General features: G+C 50.3%; 1 protein-coding gene across 1 annotated transcript; it reads left to right on the top strand.

The window, feature by feature from the left end:
* Positions 1 to 8,230: 8,230 nt before the first annotated feature.
* Positions 8,231 to 22,319, top strand: GPN1 (GPN-loop GTPase 1). The gene is made up of 12 exons (XM_037392166.1): positions 8,231 to 8,365; positions 8,468 to 8,561; positions 9,463 to 9,502; positions 10,652 to 10,718; positions 11,440 to 11,477; positions 12,038 to 12,116; positions 12,220 to 12,314; positions 14,109 to 14,154; positions 15,781 to 15,927; positions 18,681 to 18,763; positions 21,340 to 21,379; positions 22,055 to 22,319. Exons 1-12 carry the CDS (start codon positions 8,276 to 8,278, stop codon positions 22,253 to 22,255), a joined length of 1,020 nt encoding a protein of 339 aa, XP_037248063.1. The 5' UTR covers positions 8,231 to 8,275; the 3' UTR covers positions 22,256 to 22,319.
* Positions 22,320 to 22,327: the final 8 nt, after the last annotated feature.

Genomic DNA, 22,327 nt, shown 5'->3' with positions numbered 1-22,327 from the left:
TGAACGACCTATGATGTCCAGCTTTCCCCCACCACCACCCCTGCCCCGGCATCTGTCTCTGCGGTAAAGAGCATTAAAGTGGTCGGCTTTGGTTTCTCCTCAACAAACCCGTATTGCTGTTATCATCTACTCATTCATCTCCAGAGCTTTACAACTAAGTTCTCTGATTATTTAGTCCAGAATCTCTGGGGAAACTGAAATGAAGCACACTAGCCTGTATTTCCCCTGCTTCCTTTCCTCCCTCCCTTTGCTGGACTTTGAAGAGACTGAAATTACAACAATCATCTCCCACTGTAAAATCAAAACTAGCCAACTGGCTCCTGTAGCAAAACACCTAGAATCCAAAATAGAGTTGGAAGACAGCAGAGGATAGCGTTTGGGCATGGAGGAAATATGAAGCGCCTGGAGGCTTGCAACTAGGAATTACAAGTTATTTGTATTACCCGAAATCTTCTGCTTCTTCTTGGGAGAGTCCGGAAGATCTTCGCCTTCCCCTTGCTCAGACTTCCTCTTGCCTTTCAATAGTACTTCTCCTGCTAACGAGTAAGAACAGAAACGCTTCACTTTCATCATTCACTCTGGGTAACAGCTTTGAGCCTGCTGCTGCCTCAGCTTATCCTCGTATTCAATACTCCAAAAAAAAGGGGGTGGGTGGGGTGGGGTGTGTGTGCGGGAAAGTAGATTTTGTAAGGCACCTGGACACCAGGAGCTAGAGACAGCCTTTGGACTCAGTAACATCTAGGTACTCCACAGCCTGCGATCCTCGGACACAGCAATATGCAAGAAACCGTGTCACAGCACGGCCCTGGGAAAATAACGCTCCTCGGGAAGCGAGCCAGAAGGTGCGAGGTTTATGTCATAAAAAGCTCGTCTGCGCGCCACACACAAAGTAGCACAGAGAAACACGGCAGGTGGGGAACCCCAGGGAACATCCTGCCTCCCCTCACCCTTTCCAGGCCTACCAAAGGCTTATCTCCACGACCACAGACAAGTACAGAAGCACGACGGCAGGCAGGGGAACACAAATGATGGTCTCAAAGAAACAGGACACCTTCTTTCCCAGGTCTGTCCCAGGAGACCCACCAGGATGAGTCCCTGGGAACCACCCTCTGCAGCACCCCTTTGGGAGCGGGAGGGACGGGAGCAGGGAGGAGGGCAGAGTGTGGTGTTAACACCTACGGTTAGGTGACACACGGGATGCCAGCAAAGAACAAGTCAGGGTGACACAGGACTGGGATGTTTAGGAGTGGGATCAAAGGAAGGGAAAGGGTGAGGATTAGCTGATTTGGGGAGGATCAAGTGCGGGAAAGCAGAGGTGTAAGAGGATAAAAAGGACCACTTGCTGTACAGGTGGTTGGTCTGTACACAAGCCTGCTCATGCCTGACACCAAATCAGAGGGACCAGGGGACAGCAGTGTCTGAGCATGTGAGCCTGTCTGTAGGAGGTCTACACCAGCGACTGGCGTGGCTCTGCAGGCCTCAGGGGCCAGTATGTCCACGTACCAGCAACTGAGTAGGCCAGGATCCAAAGGCCAGATACAGAGCAGAGCGACTGTTTAAGTCCAGCTACAGGAGAGATCCACATTGCACTTGTGCGTGCACACACAAACATACACATACCTATATACACGCACTTCTTTATAAGCACGTTTTGCATATGCTTCTCTTCTCCCACCAACACATCTTCATCCTGATCAGCCAGACAGGCAAACAGGATGGAGGCTGTTGGGGCTGTTTGTGCGAGTGCTCAGCGCGCCTCTTTGCGCTGGTCCGCGTGGCTGGCTGCGTGTACAGGTGGCAGCCCTGTGTTTGTACCTACAGCAATACGCGCTTAGCCTCCTTACTGGTTGGACCTGGGGGTGTGGGGCTGCAGCAGCCTTGGTTCTATCAAGGCGCCAGATTCGGCTCTCCCCACAACAGGATGGGATACACATCCTGACTTAGAGGCGAGAAGGAAGTACACTAAAGAAGAGCAAAGATTTGGCTCTCCGCCACACGAGAAGGTTGGAAAACAGCTGCCAGGCTGGGAAATCTGAGCATAGGACCCAAACCACTCCAAATCCAAAAACAGTCAGTGACAAAAGTGAGAAAAGAAATGAAAGCATCCTTAATAAAAAAAAACCAAAAACCTACCACCAACCACAAAACCCATGCCTAATCCAGAATACTGCTGAATGAACCCTCTTCTACATCTTTAGCGATGGTTGTTCTGGTTTTGAAGCTCTCAAAGCATATTCCTGATACGACTGGCAGAACCCTCATACACACCTCTTCTACAGATAAAACTAGGTTCAGTCACAGAGTCATTGATTTCAAGAGACAAGTCACTCAAAAGGAACCGTGTAACCTCAGAGAATTTCACCTATATTTCTGCAGTGGAGGAAATCTATTTCTCCTGATGCATGAGTGGCATTACCAAGCTGGGAATCTGTGGCATGTCTTTCAGAAGTCATCTAAGCTCTCATCAAAGAACCACAGAGAAAAACAGGTTTGCATCGAGCCAAGAGCCACGAGTACCTTTATTTTCTGAAGATTTGTTATGCTGGCTTTACTCCTCTCGTTTCCAACCAGTAAGCAGGCCTGCGAATGGCCCGCTTGCTTCTGGACTCTGCACTTCCATTCACTCGACCCTGTGGTGAGGCGGAAGACACGCTGCTGCCTGTCTCATCGCAGTTACTGCTCAGTCCTAGGACAGTAGTTTCCACCTCCTCAAAGTGCTTAGACCTGGAAAACAACAACTCAAAATCCTGTGTACAGGTATGCATACATACACGCACAACCACAATAACCGGACAGACAACACCCCTCGCATCTTCCCAAGTGCTCTAAAATTCATCGCGCAGTTCCCCGAATCGCCTCGATTTCCTGAACTGAAAAGTGCCACCCCAAATGTTATCTTTCAGGACGTCTGTTTAGAGAATGACATAAAAGCTTTTTGACAGGAACAGAAAAAATAAATAAATCCATCCTGCCTCAAACCTCCAACTTCGGAAGCAGGCACAAGTTAAACCCCGTTTAAAAATACACAGTTGTCCTTCAGCAACCCGAGGAGAATATAGGACTTCTTCTGCAGCCCAGCGTTACAAAAGAGACCTCTTCCATCCCACAAAGGGCAAGATCTCCTTCAGTACCTATTCTCAGAGCCAGAGCTGACACTACACAATTAAAAGACTTAATGCTAGAAAGAATCTGAACCAGCAAGGGCTTTCAGCAATGGAGACAGCCTTACAGTAGATCCTACAAATCGCACTACATGAAGATGAATTTAGATAGACAAGCCAGCAGCCCCGATTTTTCTTCCTCAAGATCAGACGGAACTTGGCTTCGCTAGTCTCAAGTATTTCTCAACAGCCCTGAAATGCCTGGACATTTACACTACCGTAACACGACAGCAAAACATTAGGCGTCAAAGCAACACAGAGAGTATCTATTCTCTGGGCAAATACCATTAACGGGCGAGAGGAGAGAACAGAAACAGAAACACTTGCCAACGTATCCCAGTGCTGCCACAATTCACAAACTGAAATAAGTAGATCGCTTAACGATGACAGTGATGGGTGTCCCAGCCATACTCTCCCACGTGCCGGGTTGTGGAGTTCACACGTTTGAACGCATCCGTACTAAAATCAGTAGTGGGAGGCGTTGATGGTACCAGGTCAGATCAGTATAGACTATGTTTAAGAAGGTACCGCAGAAGGACGGGGAGAGGAATTCTCTTAACTAAAGCCTTTCACAGTTGCAATCACGCTCCAAATACATAGATTTTGGAACACCGCTTGGTCTCAAACATAACGTATTTATCTTCCCAGTGCTAAAACCCTTTTGAAAACAATCAATGAAAGCTCATACCCCTTTGTGAAGTGTCAGAAAAGCACTTTTCCTACAAACCAATGAGCAAAGTCAGTTGAGACGCTCATCACACAAACCAAAATCATCGCAGCTCTTAAAATTCAGAATATCGTGCACAGACCAGATACGGTTTTCCAAGAGGAATCCCTCAGCTTATTTCTTGCCCTCCCACCAAACCACGCAAGAAACATTCACATACCTTTTGTTTCCCAGAGACCTCTTGACCTTCTGTTGCCTGTGATGTCCAGGCCTGCCGTCCTAACAAAGTAAGAACAATTTACATTAGTGGCATCATTTTTCTGCTTTACGCACGTTTCGCCGTTCAGTTAAACACAGTCACCTGCACTCTGAGGACGTGCATACCATCCTTTGAAAAGGAAACCACTGTTTTCTGCAACCAGGAAGCGTTTAACCTGTTCAACTCGCAGATGAATTACGACTGGCATCAAAAGAGGGATGCGCCTCGCTACGCTCCCCACACGAAAGCCCATCCTTCCCCTTGCAACGGGGCACGAGGGAGTGTTCTTTGTCTCCAATGCGTCCAGTGGTACCTGCATTCTGCCCCAGACTTGACCACGCTGTGGGAAAATCACCTTGAGGGGGGCAATTAGAGAAAATGGGGTCCTGACAGAAGCGCCATACTCCAGAAAGCTTTTTTAGGGTAAAATACAGCTGTCGCTTGCAGGATGCTTGGCATGCACGGAATCTACATCACCACAGCTCCCCAAGCAACACACCCTGCCAGCTCAGCACATGCTGATAAGAGTGACGGAGGATGGAGCAGAGACACCGCGGCCAGGCTCTATTGTGCTATCCCGCAGGAACAGCAACTTGATGGCACCACACAGTTGATAAGCTGCGTACCAGTTGTTGCATGAAGAACCCACGAGATGTCCGCGGCCAGTCAACCACTGTGGCAAAATGACTTTCTTCAGATGAAATAATCTCATCGTAATACTAACGCACACCTCCATCTCAAAGTTACCGGCCTCCAAGGAACTACTACACCTCACTGGGCACCCGATACAAGTTAGTAACCACAAAGTGTATGCCTGGAGTTGCTCAAGCTCCACCGAAATATGACGGAAAAGGGCTAGTCCTGGACTGAAATCAGTCCAGGCGGGGAGGAGGAGGGCAGGGGGATTGCTGTCTAAACTCCTGGATTACCCGACTCCGATTCAGTGTCCACAAAGCTAGGTCAATCCGACTCACCCTAAAGTTGGTACGAATGAAGGGACTTCTAACCAAGGCAGTCAGCCTTGGGGAGGAAGAGACACACAGAACAGACAGTGCAAAGAACACCGTCACCTAAGTTACGCAGAAGGAAGCCTTCGCATGAGGGAAGTACTCGCTAGGAGAGAAAACAGGACCCGAAGGTGTTGCAGTCCACTGACACCAACAGAAAATTAGCTGAAAATAAGATAAAAGCTAATTGTGGTAGTGGGAGATCATCACCTCCAACTCAAATAGCCCCCCCCAAAAGAGGGCAAAACCCCACCTGAGGAGCCCACGCAGTTAGTAGAGAGCTTCAGCAGTGCTATCTCCGGATGCGTACTAATTTGCATTAGAAGCGAGAAGCTTGTAACCAATCCTATGTACGATAAATGAATACGCAATACACTACGAAGTAAAACAGGTGGGCAGATGAGGGGAGAAGTTAGGGAAGACTTCATCCTAACTTCTGGCATCCGTCAACAGGCTGCACCCGTCTTCTCCCCCACGCGGACGCCAATAATAAGACAAAGTAAGAACTTGACCTTATGCGTGCTAAATAACTAACTCATGCTAGCTGTTATTAGTGATTATAGTTTGGTTGTGTACGACTCCAAGCTCACTTTTGCAGACAGTCTCTATCACCAGCAATCACAAACCCCAACTGGTCACCATCTTATATTAGTAAAGAGCGTTATTCCGGAAGCTGTTAGCGTTAATCCTTTGTGGACGCTAGCAGTAACTGGCAGCGGGTAAAATATTCGTGGGCAGACCCACCAAGGGGTCCCACCTGCTGTTGCTGGCGTGTTCCCCTGAGCAAGTCACTCAAATCACCCTCCGATCCAGTGGGACTCTTTGCTGAAGGGTCCCTGTAGCGGGATGCTGACGGACTGGTCAGGCACAAGGGTCTCAGCTTTCCTGGGGTGCTGACCTAACACTAGGGGTCGAGAAAAATCTTCCCCCATACCCCCACGCTTCACGTGACACACACGATGACAAATGGTTTAGATCTCAACTGACTAGCTTTTACACAGCACTTGTTTACATGGCACAAAAATCAATGCCCAGCAGAAGTATATGAAATGCCAAAGACGTAACCTGGGAACAGAGAGTATTTTGCCACATACAGGAACTGGCTAAGAAACTTCGGGGGGAGGCGGGTCAGCAGGGAGAACATGGCTAAACTACCCATCGTCTTTACAGAAAAATGTAATGCACATTATCAACTGGACCATGCCATGAAGTTAGTTGTTAGAAAGAAACGCTACATGTTTTCTGGGGAAAACAGCACACGGGGATATGACAGAATCGGAAGAAATCGTAGAACTGCGATGACTCGTCAGGAGGAGATGCTGACAAACTGCGGGTGCTGCAGCAGAACTAGGGAATGGGCAGCTTCCAGGCAAATGAAACTCACCACTAAAAAAACAAAGGCACTGGGAAAAATGTAACTTTGATCTGTCTTTTATGCTCTCGCCATCTCATCTGTACACAGGAACAAGTAGCAGTTCACTCTTCCCAGGACCACAGTCAGTGAGAGACAGCCCAGCCAACAGGTAAGAAACTCAGCAGACGGCAGCGACATCAACTAGATGAATCCTTAAACCGTGACTACAGAGCGTCAGAGGGTCCTTGGGTCTCCAGCCCCAGAGTCTCTGCTCACGGGAGGAGCAGGAGAGAACGCCACAACTGCTCAATCAATGACTTCACGGTCCTACTTGGTCTTCTCTGGAAGGAAAGGCAATGGGATCTTTGCGCCTGTATTACTTCGAGGCAGTTTATGCGCAGCCAAGAGCGGCGGCTGGGAAACCCCTACATCGGAACCATGGAGAAACCTCGCTGAGGAGCAGCTACAGTAACAGACCAGGCCTGCGAAGCTGTAATGAGAAAACCGAGCAGACGGGCAGGCGCAGCCCGCTGCCGTGAGCCGGCCTCCCCTGCCACCTGCGGGACCCGGGTGGCTGACAGACACGGCACATGTTTTAAGGTGCTTTTGTGGGGATTTTTCTTTCTAGGAGTAAAAGACTTTGCATAAAAGCGGAGACCTGTCGGACACGTTTCGCTCCCGGTTAAGGAGAGGCAATCAAAAAGGGAGAGCAGGGATGAGCCGCCGAGGCGCCCTCTCCGGGAAGCTGACAGCCGCAATCCCGAAGGGGCCTCCAGAGACAGCGCCGCCGAGGCCCGCGGGGTTCCCACCCGCACGGCGCGCTGCCCACGCAGCACGCAGAGGCCCGACGCGCACGGGCGGCGGCGCGGCCAAGCGCCCCGCCGCGGCGGGAGGAGGCAGGCAGGCGCTCGGCGAGCGGCCGCTGCTGCGGCCCGAGCGCGGGCGGCGGCTGGAGACGGGCTGCCCCGCCGCAGCGACCGCGGGAGGCGGCGCCGAGCCCCGCACGGCGGCTCCGGCCGAGGCCGGGAGGCCGCCGCGGCTGCCGAGCCCGGCCCCGGCGGCGGCGTCGACGGCAGCCCCCGGTGCTCCGCGCTGCCGCGCCTGTCCCGACCCCGCGGGACACGGGAACGGCTTCGCGCCCTTCGCGGGGCTCCCGGCCCGCGGCCCCACGCGCTGCCGCCTCCCGCGACGGAGACCGTGCGGGCAGCACGTGCGGCTGCCGCCCCGCTCCGGACCCGCCCCCCGGCTTCAGCCTCGGCGGGCGGCTCTCCGGGCGGAAAGCGGGCCTGAACGCCGCCGCCGGCTCTCCGGGCAGCCCGCAGCGAGCCCCGCTCGCCGCCCGGCCACGGGACGGGGCGCGGCCCGCGGGCGGCAGCGGCGCAGACCGGGGCCGCTCGGCTACTCGGGGCCGCGCCGAGCCCACTCTGCGCCCGAGCCCAGCGAGACCCTCGGGGCGAAGCGCCAGTCCCGCCGGCGGCGGCCAGCAGCACCCCGGGCACTCACCGGGCCGCCGCCGCCGCCGCTCCGCATGGTGCCGCCGTCGCCGCCACGTCAGCACGCGCCCCGCACGGCCGCGGGGTCCCGCCCTCCCGCTTCCGGCCGCCTCCTGGCGGCGGCCGCCGGCCCCGGGCCCCGCGGGTGAGCGCTGCCGGCGGCCCGCGGGCCCCGCCCGGCGCGGCGAGGCCGTAACGCGTACCCGGCCGGCAGCGGCACTGGCGGCGGCGGCGGCGCGGCCGCCGGGCCCCGCGCGCGTCACGGCGGGGCGCTGCCGGGCCGCCCCCGCGCCGTCCTGCCCGCGCCCCGGAAGGACAAGTGGCTGCCGGGAAGATGGCGGCGGCAGCGGCGGCGGCAGCGGGCGCTCCGGTGTGCGTGCTGGTGCTGGGTATGGCCGGCTCCGGGAAAACAACCTTCGTGCAGGTGAGGGGCGGCGCGGGGGCGGCGGGCGGCGGGCAGCGGCCCCTTTCCCCCAGCGCCGCGCCCGTGGCCAGCGGGGCCTGACGCCTCCTCGTGTCCCCTCAGCGCCTGGCGGCCCAGCTGCACGGGCAGCGCCGCCCGCCGTACCTGATCAACCTGGACCCCGCCGTGCCCGGGCTGCCCTTCCCCGCCAACATCGGTGAGCGCGGCCGCCCGGGCCAGCCCGGCGGAGGGGCGGGGGGGCGGGGTACGCGGGGCGCGCGGCCGGGCTCCTTCTCTGCCCTTCCCGAAGCGCCGCTCGGCCGGGCGGGGGCTGGGCTGCTGCTGAGCCCCTTCCTCTGCCGCCGCTCCAGGTGCGCGCGCTGAGGGCCCGGGGCGCCGCGCCGTCCGCCGCTGCCGTCGGCTGGCGGGGCCCGCTGTGCCGCCGTCCCGGTGGGCTCTTGCCTTGCCGGCCGCGAACGTCTGAACGGCTTGGGTCTGGTCCCCGCCGCCGAACAGCGGTAGCCCGCAGTGCTCCCAAAGCGCTGCCTGCCAGCGCTCCGCAGGACGCGGGTTTTTACAGAACGTGCCCGGACAGCAGACCGGACCGTATGTTTGGCTGTTCCAAGGGGCTTAGCGATCGCGAGGTCGGTGAGGGTCCTGGGTCTCCAGCTTCCTAACGCTTCCCAGCCTGCCTCTCCGGAGGGTCGGAAAGGCAGCGTGGATACCAAAGCTGGTTTCCTGCTCTCGGGTGAGTAATTGGAGTGTCTGCTCCGGTGTTGGGTCTCTAACGATACAGCCAGATACAAAATTGTAGCTTGTTAACTGACATTGATCAGCTGGGAAGAAAATGCCACCCAGGAGGCGGCTGCTGCTCAATACCTAAATGGGCGGTGTTTCCTGTAAACTGCGTGGGGTTTCCTAAGAGTGTTGAGAGCGTAGCAGATCTGCTAGAATTTATTAATTCTGCTCTGGAGATTTTTCCTGTTGGCGCGAGATCTGTTACCGAGACAAAAGGAGACTTGCTGGTAAAAGAAGGGCTTTCGCCTCTCCGCACGTGGAGGGAGGAGGGTGCTTTAAAAGTGATGTCCTAAAACGGCTCCTATGTCTTCCTCCTCTAGATATCAGGGACACTGTGAAGTACAAAGAAGTCATGAGACAGTATCCTTTTTCTGTTGGAATAATGACATTGGAAGTCCCAGGTTTTGTGAAAGTAGTCTGTTGCTGCTGCACGCCTATGCTGAAGAGGGCAGGAGGTGCTGGGGCTTGCGGTAATGCCGAATGTTGCATGGTGATCGGAAGGTTTTGACTATGTACTTCTTGCATGTGAGATTAGAAACGTGTGTTCTACAACAAACCTTTGTTTCTTTGGACACAGACTCATAGAATCACTTAGGCTGGGAAAGACCTTCAAGATCATCAAGTCCAACCATTAAGCCAGCACTGCCAAGCCCACCACTAACCCACGCCTCGAAGTACGACATCTACACGCTTTTTGAACGCGATGGTGATTCCACCGCGTCCCTGGGCAGCCCACTGCAGTGCTTGACCACCCTTGTAGTGAAGAATGTTTTCCTACTATCCAACCTAAAACTGCCCTGGCATAACTTGAGGCCGTTCCCTCTTGTTCTGTTGCTTGTTACCTGGGAGAAGAGACCAACCCTTGCTGTCTGCAGCCTTCTTTCAGGTAGTTGTGGAGAGCAATAAGGTTGTGAGCCCTCCCCCCGCCCCCCCCCCCCCCTTTCTCCAGCAGCCCTAAACAACATAATTAGCGTACAGATCTGTATGCATGGAAAAGGATTTTGAAATCTTCGTCTTTAAGCTGACGCTTGGGGCATCTTTACAACATCCATTCCCGTTACCGTTTAAGTTGTGCTAAAAATGCATTTGTGCAAGAAATCTTTTAATTATCTTTTGAAGTGTAAATTCTTCACATTAAGCGCATCCAGGGCATTGTTAAATTATGAGTCGCTGTGTTTGTAAATCTTTTTGGAAAGACAAAGATGGCTTTGATGTGTATACGTACGTATGTTTTCTCTGTCCAGAGCGGTATTGCCTGAATAATGGCGAGGGGAAGCCACGGCACAGCCCCTTTTCCTTTTGTCAGTCACGCGTGTTTGGGCAAGAGAGAGACCGCTTAGGATTTGTTATGCTGCTGCATCGCTTGGGAGACTGAATTGCGTGTTAGGGGTATTGTCTTTTGCTGCAAGGTGTCCAGTGTGCATTGTACACGGCCAGCTGTTAGAAGGATTGAAAAAGAAGCCCTCTGAGCTCTGCGTAATCATCTGCTTTCCTAAACGAAGCCTCTAGATACGGGCTGGGCCCAAATGGTGGAATAGTGACCTCTCTCAATCTCTTTGCTACAAGGTTTGATCAGGTACGAGGCTGTTCCTCTGTGATGCTGTGCTGCGAATACTGTGCTGGGAGGCTGCGGGAGGTTTTGTGTATTTTGGAGTCTCCTGGGAGCACTGTGTGTGATTAGCCTCCTAATACTTCTTTGGAGTTAGAGTATTCTCCATACAGAACCATGTATTTTACAAAGCAGCCAAAGCGCCCTGGCTTTCATATGGGAGATTTCAGGTTTTCAGCTTTTTTAAAAATAAAATTTAGAAGCCACGTGTACAGAACGTTCTTCAGTGGTTTGTACGTAACTGTTCTGTTGCACTGTGTTCTCTATCGAGTCTTTCATACAAATGCCCTGATTCTGAAGTCGGGAAGCTCACTTGTGGGAAAGGGTTAAGTTTTCCTAGGGTTATTTGATAATTGACTGCTCCCTTAAACCCTAAGTGGGAGCCTGTGCGAGGTGCTGAGACAGTGCACAAAAAAAAAAGGTTGGGAACAACTGCATTTGTTACCCTGTTTCTTCAGTCAGGTCCTGGAACAGAGACCAAATCAAGGTTGTCTCTGACCTGTGCGGTGTCTGAGCATTTTCCACCGCGCCTCTGTAGGGCATTTTCGCACACTGCAGAGCTTAGAGACTGTGCTCTTTAATACGTGCATGCAGCTGTGCAAGTTGACGTAGTTTCTGTTAGGAAATGAGGATGAAAGTTTCCTGTTGTGAGCCTAAATACAAAGCGTACTCCTCCTTTTTCAATCAGGTGATGAAGTTTATTGAAAAAAGGCAAAACGCATCAAAGTGAGTATGTTCTACCAAGTCCTGCTTTTCTGGGATCAGTGTGGGAAAACCATGTGAAATCCTAAGAAGATTCTCTGTGTGTTTTCTAGTTGTTTTTCACCCTTGGTATAGATTTTTTTTTTTTTTTTTTGTAGAAAAGGGCACAGAATTAGAATAGATAAACCAGGCATTCTTCAGCTACATTGAAGAAATGTTTGCTGATTCCAGCTCTGCTATTCACGGCTACCGTTAGACGGTCTTTTTTTTTTTTTTTTCCTGGCGCCGTTCGAACAGGCGACAGTTAATTCTTCTGAAGAGTTTGCAGGAGTAAGTGTCTGTCAAGTGGGTGCCTTCAGCTTTAGTAGAATCCGAAGAGAGTATGTGCTTCTTAGATACAAGATTCACACAGGAGATAGACAGGTGTGCCTGTAAATCTTGTCACTGTTTGGGAAAAACTTTTCTGATCTGTAACAGAGTCATCGTGTGATGTGCCGTTGTGTGCTTGTGGCGATCTGGTGAGAATGGGCCCTTGTGCTTAACTGATTTTCCCTTACGGTTTGTTGGGGGTGATTTCTTGCCAGGTATGTCATTATTGACACACCGGGGCAAATTGAGGTGTTCACCTGGTCAGCATCAGGAACCATCATAACTGAGGCCTTGGTAAGTGTTTGCTGTGTGACTTGACAGTGAGGCTGTGTGAAGGAAGTGGTTGTTGAACAGCACGGGCTTCTAACTGAAATACCTTTTACTTTTGTGTTTCCAGGCTTCCTCTTTTCCTTCAGTGGTGGTTTATGTGATGGACACCTCTCGCAGTACTAACCCTGTCACCTTTATGTCCAACATGCTGTATGCCTGCAGGTAAGCAAAGCTGAAAACGCAGTCCGTCTGCTTTGATGGTTGCATCTCTGTGATCCTTAATTTTGGAGGGGAAGCACAGGATGATTTGGGTTGGGAGGGACCTTGAAAGACCGTCTGGTCCCTCCTTGCCGCTTCCATGGGCGGGCACATCTTTCACTAGATCAGGTTGCTCGAAGCCCTGGCCAGCCTGCTCTTGAGCACCTCCAACAATGGGGCACCCGCAGCTTTCCCTGGGCAACCCGCTCCAGTGCTTCGCCGTCCCCCATCGCGTAACATTTCTTCCTTTTGTCCAGTCTAAACCCATCCTTTTCCGGTTTGACCCTTGTCCCGTCGCTACAGGCCCTGTCAAAAAGTCTCTCTCTCTTCTCTCACAAGCCCCTTTTTATGTACTGAAAGGCCGCAGTAAGGTCTCCCTGAAGCCTTCTCTTCTCCAGGCTGAGCAGCCCCAGCTCTCCCAGCCTGTCCCCCTAGGAGAGGCATTCCGGCCTTCTGATCGTTTCCCTGGCCCTCCTCCGGACGCAGTGCTCCAACAGGTCCGCGTCTGCCTTGTTCCGCGGGCCCCAGAGCTGGACGCAGCGCTCCAGGCAGGGCACCAGGAGAGTGGAGCAGAAAGGGACAAATCACCTCCCTCAACTTGCTGGCCACGCTTCCTTTGATGCTGCCCGGGATACGGTTGGCTTTCTGGGCTGCATGTTGCACATTGATGCCTCATATCCTCTTAATCCGCTGTTTTGGTTCTTCTTCGTCTTAGTGATTTTCCCATTGGATACGCAATATGATTTAGGTGCCAGTGGACATCTGGAGGTCATTGGGTCAAAACTCCCACCAAAAGCATGAAATGATGGAGGAGACCTTAGTGTGGTGAAGGCTAGTTACATTCGATCTGACACATTGTCTGTTGCTTGTAACATCATCGATCTAAGATGTATCAAGATAGGCTAGCTTCAGCTCCTTCTTATTCTAAACACATAATATTGTATTCTAGGGGCTTTTTGAATGTTGTTGATCCTTTCAGTGGTTCTTCAAGGTTGTTTAGAGCTCAGCATAGCATGGCGTTCTTGATTTATTGTCTCCCTCCTCGTACGTGGATTTATCTGCTCTCTCTCGTGTTAAACCGGGGACTAAATACCTGTGTAAAGACCAGCGTATCTAGAGCTGTCATAATTCATGGTAAATGTTGGTAAAAGGTTGTCAAAAAACCTATCAATCCTATTACCAAGGTCAGAAGCGGTATCACTGTGATAGGAATATGCAGAATGTGTCTTATTGCACGCTGCGTTTTCTGACATGGGTGTCGAGCAGAAAATGATAGAATGTGTACACGGTGAAATTAATACGTAAGCAGATGTTTCGAGATAGTTTTGCTTTGTAGATGTTTTGAGTTCTTTGAATTCATTGCTCAGTTCACAAGTAGTACCTCAGAAGCTAAGGTTTGGGTCAGAATAACTAGAAAATGCCAACAGAGTCAAATACTGGGATCTGAGAGTCATAGAAAATAGTAATCAAAATCAACTGGGTGTGTAGAAGGAGATTTTGCATCTTAGAGGCGTGCGCTTGCATCTTGGGGGCAGGGGGAGGGGCGTATTTTGTTCAACTACGGTAAGCAGGATCTGGGTGAAAATTCCATTCTAATTGGTGCGGGGGAAAATAATGATCTTTTGAAGGTCAAATGTGTTCAGTTTTGCACAAGTCTTGTCTGCCTTAACGCGTAACTTGTTTTCTATTCTAGTGAGATTTAAATTAATTTTTAATGTTTTGTGTGTGTCTTCCCCTTCCCCCTGCCCCTTCTTCCAGCATCCTGTACAAGACAAAGCTACCTTTCATTGTTGTCATGAACAAAGTAAGTTAAAAATATGGTTTCCGTGCCCTAGGGGAACACTGTTCTGCTTAGCTTGCTTTGCTGTAGCGTCTTTGTCTCACTACAGTAATGGGTTTTCCAGAAAAGAGAGGCTGGGAGGGAGCTGCAGGCTGAAACCGGGTCTGAAGGGGGTCTTCAGTCTGGTGTACAAAGGCACAAGAAGGATCAGGGATGAGCAGTTACACCCGAACATTCAAGCTAGAGATGATCCTAACCGTTTGAAAAATGTTTTGCACCTTAACCCTAGGCTATAAGGCCACTTAACTTTGTAACATAAGGGTAAGTTCATTACTGAATCTGCTCTTACAGTCCCCTGCTTCCTCAGAACAATCGCCTTCATCGTTAATTATTTCTACTCAGCAGCAGGCTGATGACTCACAGTGGGAACTGTGTAACACCTGCCTGTTTTGAGGAAGGAGGCCCATGCATTGTAGCAGGCAAAACTTCACAAAAGGCGTCCTGATCAGTGTCACTACAAATATGCCAGTGTTTGCCAGCAAGCAGAAGCAGATACTTAACTAGCCCAAGGATACAGCTTCGCTGTTGTGTCAGGTACCTGTAGCCTCAAAGGAATGCTTTTGAACTTAAGGGCTAGCTGGCTCTTGAAAGGCAGCAATTTCACATGTTAACAGAATCCCATTCGATTTTTGGTGTGAGTGCTCTTCCTCTTCCCCACAGACATCCTTTGTGTTTAAGGAATCGCTCCCCAACATAGCAGGGTTTGCACGTGCGCGCACAAATATCCCATACGCTTCCTCTGGAAGACCCGTGCTTTGGATGTGAAATTTCACCTCACACCAGCCAAGCAGGATTTGTGCCTGATGTGCTCCGACGGCACGCATCTTCCCAGTGACCCAGACCGTGCCTGTCTTTGATAATGCGCTTGCTTACTTGGCAAGTTTTTGTACACTGTTTTTTTTCCAACTCTGGACAGTAATTTTAGAATAAGCTGTAAAGCTTTTTCTGTAGAAGAAGGCACGAGAGGTAGGGAAAAACATTTTTTGAAAGGCTGGCAGAAATGGGACTTCATCAGTATACGTAAGGAAAGGTGGACCCAAGGCTTAGGATTCGTAACTTTACGCTTCGTTTCGATCTGATGTTTAGCCTTCAGTGAAAAGTAAAGCTAACAGCATCTGAAGAATTTTTAACAAGCATTTTGGAATTGACTCTTGATAAGAATGGAAGAATCTCAAGGAACTGGTAGGTGTGCAGTGGCAAACACATAGATTTAAGGAACGTTACGATTTGCAGAGGAGAAAAAATAATGCCACTTTCTTGTCAACGAGTTGACTTAATGTTATTTATAGGATTTAATCAAGCTAGCTCTAAATAGTCGGGCTTTGACCCTTGATGCATTCAGTTCGGTCTCTAACCCCATAAGTAATCCTAGGCGATGCTTCCTTTACCCGTTTTCCTCCTTCCCATTGGTGCTGGGAAATGAAACGTGTCAGAGTTTTAGATGCCTCATATTGCGATAATAGTGGATACACATGTGGTAAAATATGTTTACAAAACTCTTTAATAATTAGACTGTTTGCATAGCACTCCATGTAAAATTAGAAAGAATTCATCATTATTGCTTCTGAAAATTTTCTCTTCTCCTTCCAGACTGACATAATTGACCACAGTTTTGCGGTAGAATGGATGCAGGACTTTGAGACTTTTCAGGATGCCCTGAATCAAGAGACATCCTATGTCAGTAACCTGACTCGTTCGATGAGTTTAGTGTTGGATGAATTTTACAGTTCACTGAAGGTAGGAATATGCCTTTTTTTACTAACTCGCGTAAAAGCTGGAGAAGGGGAAGCTCGAGGAGGATATTATTGATACACCTGGTGGGAGGATGTGAGGAAGGCAGAAGCAGGCTCTTGCAGTGGTGCCCAGTGAAAGGACAGGGGGCAACAGACATGAAGTGAAACGCAGTAAACTATGCTTACAGAGAAGGGGAAGAAACAATTAATGTAATTTTACTAACTGAGCACTGGAACAGATCGTCCAGGGAAATGATGGAGCCTCCATGCTTGGAGATACTCAAAAGGCGCTCAGACGAGATCTTGAGCAACCTGTTGTAGTTAATCCTGCTTTTTGAGTAGAAGAGGTTGGGCTGGACGATCTCCAGCGGTACCTTCCCACCTCAACCGTATTGCCTGCCCCTCTGTAAAAGGGCTTTGCGCTGGCTGCCCTTTTGAACTGGCATCTGTTGATGAGCCTTGCGCTGGGGGTGAGGCTTTGCTGGTGTGAACATCAAGTAACCGTAGTTGCGTGTCACGCTGAGTGGCAGCCTGAATCATTTAATGCCGAATTGTGATTAATCGTCAGGGGAAAGCTAAGAGAGGCTGGCAAGGGGTAACATTCTGTGTCGTAGTGTCTCCCATCTGAGATAATTTTCCTTGTTCTGAGGGTGTCAGGTGCGGCTGGGCAATTCAGTATGTAGGGAGACTTTCAAAAACGAACAAAAAAATGCTGGTGTGCTTGCTGACACAAGAAAAAGTGGGGTTTTTTTTCCACTTACCAGGTTTTGAGAGGCCAAATCCATTTGGTTTCTCTGGAAGCACTGTGCCTAGGAGGGTGTTAATGATGCATGCCATAGGCTGCGCTAAAAGGGTTCAGCTAATTGTGGTTTCGTCAGCTTTTACTTGAGAAGGAAGCAAGCCGAGGGCTTTACGGGTATTACACGAAAGGCAATGAAAATAAACTTAAGTGATACCATTTGTATAGGTAATGATAATTTAGCCAAAATAAAAATACTGTAAGTGCCCTATGGGGAGCAATATACAGTCTTTCAAAAGAGATTGTACTGGTGCCGTATACGGGACTAACGTACTTCCTAGTCCTGATTTGCTAATCGACTGTCTGTATACATGTCATATCTTCAGAACAGTAGACTGGAGAACAGGACATACGCAGAGGATTATAGAGCAGAAGGCAGCTTGTACTTAAGGGCAGTGAAAGTATAAATATTAGTATATATTGGCACAGCCCCTGGACTAACGCTTGAAATCCTTTGGACTGCTTGATTGCATGTTTACTGTACTATTGATAAAATGCAAGGTTGTCCTGGAAAAAGTCTTCCGTTTGAAAGTGAGTGCTTGAGATGGCTTGCTTATGAAAAAGAGGGAGAATTTTCACTAGAAGATGTGAGCTTCTTAAGGGTCACCAAGTATGGGCTAGTACTAGTCTGATTAAAGGGGTTTTTAGATAATTGGTTTAATAAAAGCAGAACAAATGGCCAGAAGTGCAGTGACAGACAAGTTCAAATTAGAAAGCAGATGTGCATTTTGAACATGCATTGCCGTAGTAACTGATTCAATTCTCCATCTCTTGCGGTTCAGGGAGCTGGATTGGGTCTCGTGGCCTATTTTGCTCTTTAATTCTAGTACGCTGGTATTGCAGCAGTCCTACTAACCACTTAGAAGACTAGGTTCAGCACGAGAACGCGGACTATTAACGGTGAAAGACTTGATCTTCCTTTTGGATTGCCCTATCTTGTTCATTAAGGTTAGGCACTGTATTGCCTTAACCGTGTTTTTTGTGAGGTATTGGGATTGGAGGTACAGGGATGGGTGTGGAGTCAGGCTTTCCGTGGTTTTTTGTCTTTTTTAACTGTTGCTTTTCCCCCTCTCTGCTCTGTGGTAGAACTTGCAAAACAGAGGGGAAAACCCAGGTTCCCGAGTCAAATAAGAGGGAGGGAGGGAGGAAGGAAGGAAGGAAGGAAAAACCCCCTCAAACACCACCCCCACCCCCTCCAAAAAACCCAACCAAACAACCCCAACGCCCAAACAAAAAACTGGAGGTAACCAACATTAATAGCGGGGCGGGGGGGAGCGGGGGAGGGAGAGAGGTCGAAAGTAGGAATGACCAAAGCTGGAAGTATTACTGCACACGCTTGTGCCACTGTGATGATGTCGTGGTTTAACCCCGGCCGGCAACCAAGCACCACGCAGCCACTTGCTCACTCCCCCCCAGACCCGGAGGGGTGGGGAGGAGAATCAGAAAGGAATGTACAACTGGAGGGTTGAGATGAGAACAATTTAATAATTTAAACAGAATCAAGAGGTAAGAACAACAGTAATGACAATAATAATAATCACAGTTAGGATGGAAAGGTGGGGAAAATCCAAAGGAAAAGGGAAGAAACCCCAAGTGATGCACAGCACAACTGCTCCCCACCTGCTGACCGATGCCCAGCCAGTCCTCGAGCAACGATCCCCGCCCCCAGGTTTATATACCAGGCATGACGTCCCATGGTGTGGAATACCTTGTTGGCTGGTTCAGGTCAGCTGCCCTGGCTGTGTCCTTTCCCAGTCTCTTGCGGTGCACCAGCTACTAAGAAGAAAATTAACTCCGTCCCAGCTGAAACCAGGACAGACATTAGTGTTCCCTATTGTTTTTTTTTTAGTTCAGGTTGTTTGTTTAAGATACTGCTTAGTCTTTCTAGCTCTGATGATCCATCAGTGAACACTTGGCTCTGTTACTCTCCAGTTCTGGTATGTGGTTTTCTTTTGTAGGTGGTCGGTGTTTCTGCCGTGCTCGGCACTGGACTGGATGATTTTTTTGTTCAGCTTTCTAAAGCTGTAGATGAATATGAGAGGTAAGGTGATAACCTTTGGTCCCTGACCCAGTGAATACTTGCTGAAGTTCCTGATTTTGTGAGCCCACTCCTTTGATTTGAAGGACTGTACACTTTTCACAGCCACAGTAGTCTAGGGTTTCTAATAAACTCCAGTGCAAGAGTCAGCGTAAAAAGCAGCAGTCAAAAGGAGCTATTCAGTGGTGAATTTTTGCGCTGAGTGTTCAGTGAAAAAGCAAAAGCTATCTGTGCCAGCAGATCTGTATCTAGGTTTGAATTGTCGTCAGGGAGCTAACACCAGTTTGGCAGACCGAATAGGCGAGCAAGTTGAAAATCAGTTGAGAATTTGCTCCTTGCTGGATTCCTCCCCGTGAAATGCTGCCAGGCTGCTCTGTAACAATAGAAAGGGAATCCGGTAACTTGGATTGCTTGGAAGTACCTAAACCAGGCCATAGACTATTGTTAGAGGGAAGTGTATCACGCTGGATTGGATAGCCAGGGAGGCTGCTACAGCCTCACACTCCCAGGTCTGATTAGTCTGGCCTGGTCATGCCCCCAGGTCTGGTCTCTGCTCACCTGCAAATAGGCCCTTTTATTCCCTTAAGCCTCTCTTGCCCACACGTGTTCCTCCCCAAACCTCCCGAGTGCCTCCCTTTTCCCGCCTTGGGTTCCTCCCCTAAACATCCCATAATAAACCCTCTGCTATCCCCAAATGCTCTTTCCTTGCATCCCATAGTGTGTCCCACACCCCTAGGCAGCCAGACCCCTAGCCTGTGCTCGCAGGGTGATCCAGAGGGCTCCCGATGAGGCACGGTGATGGATTTCACACCTGGACCTGATGGGTGGGGCTGGGGTAGGGTGTCCCTTCCTCCGAGCCCTTAATTTGGATCCCCTGCCTGCCACCGTGCCCCTGTTCCTCTGGGTTTGTTGAGAGAGGTCTTGGGCGGTTTGGTTGCTCTCCTGTGATGGGCTGGGAGTATCTGGGCAGGGTATTATTTGTGCTCCCGCCTCGCACCTCCAAATGTGTGTCTCTGCTCTTTGGAGGTGCTGAGGAGTTTTGCCACGTAACCTGACAATTATTCTGGGATACGCTGCCTACATAATGAAACCGCGGTTAAGGGTTTCCCGTAAGCTGCCAGCACGCATTTGCAGCCTGGAAAGGCGACCGTATCCCGGGCAGCATCAAAGGAAGCGTGGCCAGCAAGCTGAGGGAGGTGATTTGTCCCTTTCTGCTCCACTCTCCTGGTGCCCTGCCTGGAGCGCTGCGTCCAGCTCTGGGGCCCGCGGAACAAGGCAGACGCGGACCTGTTGGAGCACGGCGTCCGGAGGAGGGCCAGGGAAACGATCAGAAGGCCGGAACGCCTCTCCTAGGGGGACAGGCTGGGAGAGCTGGGGCTGCTCAGCCTGGAGAAGAGAAGGCCTCGAGGACACCTTACTGCGGCCTCTCAGTATATAACAAGGGCTTGTAAGAGAGACGGAGAGAGACTTCTTGACAGGGCCTGTAGTGACAGGACAAGGGGTGACGGTTTTAAACTGAGAGAGGGCCGATTTAGACTGGGCGAAAGGAAGAAATGTTACGCGATGGGGGACGGCGAGGCACTGGAGCGGGTTGCCCAGAGAAGCTGCGGGTGCCCCATTGTTGGAGGTGCTCAAGGTGAGGTTGGACGGTGCGGCGAATGAAGAGACGGGACGCAGCTTGATGCAAGCAAACGTCAATTTATTGTACAGAAGCACGAGTTTATATACACTTTCAGAAGCTGCGCGTTTTAAACAGATTGGTTCTTGAAGCTAAGCATTGCATCCTAGGCAATCCCCGATTGGTGGTTAACTACCAGCAATTAACAGCAAGGTGTTACCTTCCCTTGGCGCCATCCGTCCCCCACTCCCCTGTGCTCTGTAAACACGCCTCATCATGTTAATTGTTGTCTAGACAAGCTCGAGCACATTGCCCTCAGCTAACTGATTGCCACGCATGGTCCTAGTTTCCAGCCCGCTCCTGCAGGACGGGGCTTTGAGCAACCTGATCTCGTGAAAGATGTCCCCTGCCACGGCAAGGGAGGTTAGACCAGATGATCTTGGAAGGTCCTTTCCAACCCAGACTATTCCATGATTCTAAGAAGAGGGTATCCGCATCCCCTTTCTCCTTACTTCCTTAAAGAAATGTTTCAGAGGTCCCATCGGGATGCAGTAGTTTGGAAGCCTGTGAACAGTCTTTGTGTATGAGATCCCATTGAACTGTCTCAGGAGGCGCAAGTACTGGCAGAGAAAGTCGTGTCTGTGATGAGAGGAGAGCGACACATCTGCTGATGAGCTGTAGCAGTGAAATGACTCCTCAGTCGAGCTGGTTTAATTTCTTTCCCCAGAAGACGGCGTGAGAAAGGTTTGCTATTTCAGTGAAGTATGTTCACTTATTTTGCACCCGTTGGTTTCAGACTCCAAACCTGGATAAAAAGTCCCGTTAGTCTTTCTGAAATGTCTCTCAAACATGAAGCCTAGAGAAAACTTTTTGGGGGTAGAAGCAAGGCTCCACGGTGATCCCCACTTAATATAAGTGGTGCATTAGTTCAGCCTGAACGCACTCTTATTTCTCTTTGCAGAGAATATCGTCCAGAATATGAGCGCCTAAGGAAAACACTGGCAAGTATTTTGAACTATTGTACACCTGGGCAGTGTATCTTGGGGTCACTGTTATGTACACAGTTGCTTCCGTGTTGGGAGGGTCTAACAGTTATTCACTACTCATGCTTGTTGCGGAGAAACTGCTGTGCTGAAGCTCGCCGTCTGTCTTTTTTTCCCCTGCATTCGGTGGAGCCTATCTCTGAAAAAATAAAGATGTTTTGTAAAACAGAGGTTGCTCAGCGTTTTGGTGCTAATAATTCATTTGGGCAAATGGTGAGAAGATGATTGGGGAAGATTTACATATCTTCCCTTCAGGATGAAGAATAACCTTCCAGATTCATTTGTTGAGGATAGCCGTGTATCTTTCCGCACCAGTGAAGTGCGCTGTTGCAGTACCAAAATCGGTACCGCTGCTCACTTTGAGTTCTGGCTGTCCAAAGGACAGTTGTCTGCCGGCACAACTTCACCGAGTCTGGCTTCCTGATGCTGCTGGAAACGTTCTGGAAGTCCGTTGTGCTGGAGGTTGCTTTCCACCTTTATCCAAAAGTTCTGTGTAACCTTAGTTGTAACGTAAGACCTGCTCACTGACTTCTGCTGTCTGGCTGGGGGACAGGCTGCTGGTATCGGGCGAGAATACTCTTCTGTTGGTGTTTTAAATGCACTGAACATCCCCGTGTAACTTTGTACCTACAGGAGAAAGCTCAAGATAAACAGAAGAGAGAGCAGCTGGAGCACTTGTGGAAGGACATGGGCAGTGTGTGTATGCAGGACAACACACTCGCAGGTACCTTACTAGGAAGATCGAGTTTATTGCAGAAGTTGTCTGCAGAGGCTGCCTTGAGAAGACACGCAGTGCTTTTCTGTCTTCACAGCAGAAGCGTGAAAGCAGCTTGATGTTAGTAAAGAGGAGTGGGGCTTTAGTTCCTGTGGGGTGGGTCAGGCTTAGCTCTTCTGTGTGTCAGTCGC

Source organism: Falco rusticolus, chromosome 6 (genome assembly GCF_015220075.1).
Source record: "Falco rusticolus isolate bFalRus1 chromosome 6, bFalRus1.pri, whole genome shotgun sequence".
NCBI lineage: Eukaryota > Metazoa > Chordata > Aves > Falconiformes > Falconidae > Falco > Falco rusticolus.
Note: the sequence above shows the minus strand (reverse complement) of the source record. Positions and strands in the feature narration are given on the sequence as shown.